The sequence below is a fragment of the Nyctereutes procyonoides genome, unplaced genomic scaffold (genome assembly GCF_905146905.1).
Source record: "Nyctereutes procyonoides isolate TBG_1078 unplaced genomic scaffold, NYPRO_anot_genome, whole genome shotgun sequence".
Classification (NCBI taxonomy): domain Eukaryota; kingdom Metazoa; phylum Chordata; class Mammalia; order Carnivora; family Canidae; genus Nyctereutes; species Nyctereutes procyonoides.
The window spans coordinates 14760006-14766746 of record NW_026575025.1 but is presented as its reverse complement, the minus strand read 5'-3'; the positions used below and the strand labels follow the sequence as shown (position 1 = coordinate 14766746).

The 6741-nt window shown below is 58.1% G+C and overlaps 1 protein-coding gene across 2 annotated transcripts; it reads right to left on the bottom strand.

Annotated features, from left to right (window-relative positions):
- Nucleotides 1-286: 286 nt before the first annotated feature.
- Nucleotides 287-3664, bottom strand: PTGDR2 (prostaglandin D2 receptor 2). Of its 2 annotated transcripts, XM_055315000.1 has the most exons (3): nt 3600-3664; nt 2808-2934; nt 287-1497 (listed from the first exon to the last, which is right to left on the bottom strand). In XM_055315000.1, the coding sequence occupies exon 3, from the start codon at nt 1487-1489 to the stop codon at nt 287-289; it is 1203 nt and encodes a 400-aa protein (XP_055170975.1). In that variant the 5' UTR covers nt 1490-1497; nt 2808-2934; nt 3600-3664. The 2 variants fall into 2 exon arrangements, with proteins under 2 accessions (XP_055170975.1, XP_055170976.1); XM_055315001.1 differs by lacking the exon at nt 2808-2934 and having other exon boundaries at nt 3600-3611.
- Nucleotides 3665-6741: the final 3077 nt, after the last annotated feature.

Below are 6741 nucleotides of genomic sequence, written 5' to 3'. Positions count from 1 at the left end.
CCTTACCTCCTTCCCCCTCCAACCATCAGGTGAAGCTGAGTTCCAGGAACGTGTGGCCACCCCTCTCAAGTTGGAGCAATTCTTATGGTTTCCAACCCGCGTTGGTCTCGGGTCCGCTGGCCAGCAGCGCTGACTTCGCCTCCGGGGAGCTCGGTGAAGTACAGAATCCGGGCGCCCTGCCCCCTGACGGTTCTAGATGGGACGGAGTCACCCGAGGCGCTTTGGGACGCGGAGCCCAGCTCCCCTGCCTGACACCCCCCCCCCACTTGTGCCCAGTCGCTGCGCTCTACCCCGATGTGGTGCTCAGCACCCGATTCAGGGGGCCCCTCTCGTCCTGGGACCTGGACCGGGCCCTCTGCGATGACCGCCCGCGGACGCCCTGCAGCCAGGCAAGCAGGCGTGCAGGTGCGGACAGAGGCGGTGGCGGGCGGGCGGCGGGGGCCTGGCGGGGCCCAGAGGAGCGGCGGCGGCGCCCGCTGCCCGGGCCACCCAGCTCGCTGTCGTCCAGCAGCACACTCTCCAGCACGCTCCGCAGCGAGCGCCGCAGTTTGCGCAGCACGTCGGGGCAGGTGAGCACGTAGAGCAGCGGGTTGATCACGCTGTTGAGGAAGGCCAGGCTGGTGACAAAGGGCAGGCCGCGCCACACGAGCGGCCGCAGCGAGGGGTCGGCGTGCGCGCGCGCCTCCAGCAAGCTGAACACGTGGTAAGGCCCCCAGCAGAGCGCGAAGGCCGCCACCACCGCCGCCACCAGGCGCACAAAGCGGCTGGGCCGCCGGCGGCCACGGTGACACAGCTGCGCACTCACAAGAAAGTGGCTGGAGGCGATGATGGCCAGTGGCACGACGAAGGCCAACAGGAACTTGCTGACGGCCAGGGCTGCCTGGCGCATGTTGCACGTGGCGTCGCGGTCGGGCCCCGGGTTCAGAAGCAGCACGTTGTAGTAGCACATGATGCGGCCGTCGAGCCGCGGGATGGTGTCCCGGAACACGAAATAGGGCACAGTGTTGAACACCGCCAGTGCCCAGAGCCCCAGGCAGACCCTGTGGGCCATGGCCACCGTCCGGTGGTTCTGTGCCCACACTGGCCGCACCACCTGCAGGCAGCGGTCCAGGCTGATGGCACTGAGCAGGAAGCCACTGGCGAACATGTTGAGGAAGAAGATGGAGGAGTGCAGCTTGCAGAACGTGGTGCCCAGCTCCCACGAGTGGCCCACCGCCAGGAAGTAAGTGAAGAAGGGCAGGGTGGCAGTGGCCAGCAGGTCTGACAGTGCCAGGTGCAGCACCCAGGTGGTGACCACCGTCTGGCGCATGCGGCAGCCCACGACAAAAAGGATGAGTCCGTTCTCCATCAGGCCCAGCAGCGAGGCTAGCCCGTGCAGCAGCACCGAAGCGTGGTCCATGTAGCGCATGCTGGAGTTGCTGTGGCTTTGGATGCGGCTCATCTGCTCCAGGATGGGGCAGAGGGGCTTCAGGGTGGCGTTGGCTGACATGGTAGGCTCTGTGGCGGAGAGAAGGGGGCATTGAGGTAGGTGGTGCCAGAGCAGCTGGGGACCCCCTCCCCCAGGACATTGGAATCCCACCTATGAATTGTATAGATGAAGCCTGGAGGGTGGGGAGAGGGGGAGGGATCAGGGAAATTGAGCAAAGACACTAAGGTGGGGGGAATTACATCCCAGCTGCACACACACACACACACACACACACACACACACACACACACACCCCGCTCACTGTGCAAACTCGGACAAGCCATTTAACCTTCCCGAGCCTGTTTCTTCATCTGTGACATGGATGTCAGTTCATAACCGGCCCTAGCTCCTAGGGCTGCTGGCCGTGTCCAGCCAGTTTACAGACATGAGCGTTGAGAGCGGAACCGGCGTGCAGAAAGCACCGCATCAGTGTTGAGATTATTTTAGTATATGTACGCCTAAGCGAGCACAGTGTTGAGATTACTATTCCGCAGGCCCTCTAGGATCACATGGAAACAGATACAAAGCCAGGCCATGCAGGATTCCTTTTCCCCATCCCTGCAGCATTGGAGCCAGAAGGAGGCCCCACCTGAGATGACAGGTGGCCTGGGGAAGGGGAGTGGGAGAAGTCTGTGCCTTTAAGGGATGTGCCCTCCCTGCCTGTCCCACGCTCAGATCTTGGCTCTGCAGCTTCTCCAGTTGGCCCTTTGCTCCCACAGCAGGGGTAGGTTGGGTGTGTTAGCCTTGAACTGTGGAGCCAGCCCCTACTCTGATAGTTGGAGAGGAAATAAGATAAGAGAGAGGAGAGAGCTGGGCATGAGGAACTACCAGACTAGGGCCCTGGAGGCCCAATAGGGTTAGAGAACTGTCCCCTACCCGGGGACAGCCGAGCCCATGTGCCGGCTCCCCACTCCTTGGGGATGCTCATTTATTTGCTCAGTGACTCACTCATTCAGCAGATATTAATTGAGCAACTTCTCAGGTAAATGCTGGGGAAGCCAGCGTCTGACAGATGTGCAGACACCTCAGATGTGCACACCCACAGCCTCATCAAAAACCCAAGACCACCGGATGCAAAGCTGGTTGAGACTGGGGAGAGCAGAGGGGTAGGCCCTTTATGTAGGTGCTCTCTGGCTCAGGACTCGAGAAGAAAGGCTCAGAACTCCACTCCATCTCATTTTACAGGGGAGTAAACTGAGACCCAAGCCCCCAAATAACACCGGCAAGTAGAGGAGCAACTGTTTAGGGCTCAGCCTGTCCTCTTTCCTGCATTCCTGCTATAAGGAAGTTTCGATGGAGAAAGAAGCAAGGGAAGTGGGGGATGGTCTTTAGTACTCACATTTCCAGGGGAAACACTGTTGGCTAAGATGAGAAAATCCACACTTTTCTCCAGGTGCTGCGGTCCTTTGTGAGGTGAGGCCCCTGGGAATCACACTAGACTCTTCCAGGCAGATGAGCCCTTGGAGCTGGAGACCGCAGGTAGGTAGGTGCGTGGGGAGCAGTTGGGCCTGTGCTCCCTGAGAATGCTCATGCTTCCCACGCTTTAGAGTTTGCAGAGCAACTGCACTCACAGTGATCATGTGAACCCCCGTGTTTCAGAAGAGTTAACTGAGACTCAGAGAAACATAGCAACTTGCCCAACGTGGCTCAGCAGCAGCAAGCAGCTGGGACTCCACCCAGCAGACAAATGAGCACTATCCCCTCTCTGCACCAAGACATTCCCTTCAGCAGCCCCTTGGCCAGGTCTCGTGGGGACACTCTGAGAGAGAACACAGTCCTGCTACACCCCCAGGACCCATCCAGTTTGATCTTTCTGGCTGCATGGAGACAGCCCACTGAGATTCCCAGGGAACCCAGCAGCTAGGATCCTGCTCTGGTGTGGGTTAGGGGTAGAGAACGCAAGCTTTTCGAGTCAGTTACCCTAAAACTGCTCCTGTAATGCTCCCACCCACACTGCCTGTGTGGTTTCCATGCCCTTCCCTTCTTCCAGCAGCTTGTCCCCCCCTGGTCTTTGGTAAACCCAACTCTCTGCTAGCTGTAAGGAGCTGCTCCCCTGGCAAAACTGTGCCTTCCTTTATGGGTTCAGAGAGGGCACTAAGGCTGCCCAGCCCCTCTGCCATCACTTCCTTACCTGGGCACAGAAGGAGCACAGGTTTTCAGCCCTGGAGACAGTCCGCTCCCCTTGGCAGCCGGATGAGGAGGTGCTGTGGCACCAGGCAGGCAGAGGCAGGGGAGTGAGGCTGAGGGAGGAAATGGCTATCCGCCCCAGAGTGTGTGTGTGTGTGTGTGTGTGTGTGTGTGTGTGTGTGTGGTGTTTAGGGGTGGGGTGGGGAGGCGGGGACAGCAGAGGGTGAGTTGTCACACTGGTATTCTAGTAACATTAGTCTCCATCAATGAGAAAGGGACAGAACTGCTGGCAGCCCCTGTGCACCCCTGTCCCCTTCCACAAGAGGTCTTGCAGAAGCCCTAGGGTGGTGTGGGTGCATGTGGGGGAATGGAAGTGTGCATAAGGGGCTGTGGTTGAGGCGGCCACGGTGTAGGAAAGGTGGATGAGGGAGAGGACATCTCGTGCATGCGTCCACTGGCCTGGGCTGCCCTCTCCTGACCCCAGAATCCTCAGGAAGGCAGGGTCAGCAGTGGGGAGAGCAGAAGGCAGGCCGCCCCTGCAGCCCTAGCTGGGAGCTAAGCCACTTCCCCTTGCGGGGCCCCGGTTTTGCCGTCTGTCTCCCCAGAAGGCTTGGCAGCTTGAACCTCACTCAGAGTGCCAGGCACACAGTCAGTGCTCATGGAAAACAGGTCTTTTCTCCCCTGGGGGGAGGGGGTAGAGGCTGTAGGGCAAGGGCAATACAGCTTTGATTTAAAATAGGCTCAGAGCCCTAAGATGAGCTTACAGAACCATAGGAGTTTGCATTTAATTGTTCTCCAGGTCTTCAAGGACCCAGCCTCCTGGGGTCAGGAACCATTCATTCAAGCTTAGCGTCCCAGCACCTCAGAAGTAAAACAAATCTAAAAACTCAGTGCCTCCACATCAAGGCAAGGGCACTCCCTCCCATGGGATTGACTCTGCAGGAGTCCTCCACTTAGACCCAGGCTCCATCACGGGGCCTGGCACTTAATCAACTTGCGGAGAACCTGTGATCCTGACTGAAGAATGGGTAAAAACCTGTGACCTTCTGACAAGGGTCACATTTTTTTATTGCAGCCCAAGATGGCAGATCATTAAGTGACTTGATTATCCAGAATATCATGCTGGGAAGTCTCCTTTCCTGTAGGTCATGGAGGGCCTGGTCTTCCCAAGACGAGTGCCTGCAGCCCTCCCTAGAAAATGGGCAGATGTTTCCATCCTGCTTTGGAGAAAGTGCCCCCACCCCACCCACCTCCACCCCCAACCTACAGGCCCATGGACATCTGAGGCCGGGCAGTCAGTGTAGTGTGGTGGCGAGCTCAGGGACTCTGGCCAGAGTGCCTGCGTGTGGATCTGGCTCTGCCACCCCCGAGCTGTGTGACCTTGGGCAAGTGACTTCACAAGCAGTCAAGTAGAATTTGTAAGAGGGACCCCTTCTGTACAGCCCCTGCCCCAAAACGCAAGGATTGGTGCACAGACTGCTCCTGGGGCTAAGAAAGAGTCCCCCCTTCCTTCCTGTGGGCACATTTCAGCAGGGGAGTGTCAGGCTTGAGCCCCCTCTCAGGACCACAGCCCTCCCTTGCCTCCTCCATCAGGTACCCTTGTGCAGTGAACATCTGCACAACCTCCTGCAGCAGCCCTGCTAATGGCCTTCTTAACTGACACCTCTACTCCTCTGACCTTTCCCCAACTCCTGTTGCCAACCCTGTAATCCCTGTGGTGGCTCCTGAGGAGTCACTTCTGAAAGTTGCTAAAACAAACAAAAGTCGTCCAGATGTGCGAGACCCTAAGACAGTTTCTTTCTTTCTTTCTTTTTGTATATTTTTTTTTATTGGAGTTTGATTTGCCAACATATAGTATAACACCCAGTGCTCATCCCGTCAAGGAGGCAGTAACGTTGGTTCTTTTGGCCCCTCGGCTACACTCCCACGGGGGAGATGGACCTTTCTGCATTCTTCCCGGAGTGGAGCCGCAGTGCCACGGTCCCTGGGTCCCTGCGTGTAGGATGCTGGGACCGGGAGGCAAAAGCATCAGGAACGAGGAGCCAGCGTCTGCCCCTCAGAGAGCGCCTTGGGGGTAGACAGAAGCAAAGAGGGGAAGGGAGCCTTAGGTGGGGCTTGCTGGCTGGAAGTAGGGACCAGGGGCCCCAGTGACCAGACATCAAGAGCTCAGGATGAGTTTTAGGAGAGAATCCAACCGGAGAACCTTGTAGAGCCTTCCACAGTGTCAGGCTGGTGTTGCCAGGAGGAGGACCCCAGGACTGCTGAGGGTCCTTCAAGGAGGGTAGAGTCTGGTAGAGGGTGACTAGGGTCCTCTGGGAAGTGCCTGAAACAGGACAGACCAGCAATTCTCAGCTCAGCTGAGCACACATCGGGCCTCCCAGAGGGCAGGTCAAGCCCAGGGCCTCTCCCCCAGAGTGTCTGGTACAGTGGGTCACATTGCATTTCTGTCAGGTTCCCAGCAGACCCCGGTACTGAAGAGAGCATGGAGAACACTGATCCCCCCAGAAAGGAGAGTCAGAGTCCTTAGGCCTGGGGTGCTGGGAGCAGAGAGCAGCAGCTCCACCCGGGAGAGCTGCTCACTGCTACCCAGGGGCTTTCCTGAATGCCTCCCCTCCCTGCTGTGAGTGTCGGGATGGGCCAGACAGAGCTGGCCACCGAGGGATGATGCAAGGGCCAGCTGCCACTTAATTATTTTAGTGCACTGGGTTTCCATGTCAACCTCTTCCTGACTCTGGACATTACATTTGCCTCTTCCACCTCCGTATTTGCTGCAAACTTGATTTTGGAAGCCAAGAAGGCCATGCTATAAGAAGCAACCCGCAGAACCTCTGGGCTCCAGGCACTCAAAGCAGGAATCGTCATTGTCATGGCAGCCATCTGCAGTGATGCTGACTTGTGGGCCCCAATGGGGCTGTGCTTCCCCGGATAGAATGTGTGGGAGCCCAGGAAGGGGAGAGGGGCCCACCTGAGGGTATAGAGATTCAAGAGCCTCACTCTCAGGGAAGCTGGTGTCCCCACCTGAGGAGTGGGGATGTAGCTGCCCACGGGGCCACATGGGGTGGGCTTCTCTGAGCCCTGGGATGAGTGGCTGGGGAAAGGTGGGGGGTCTTCAGCCCAGCCCTGGCCACCTGTCCAATAACCCCTCC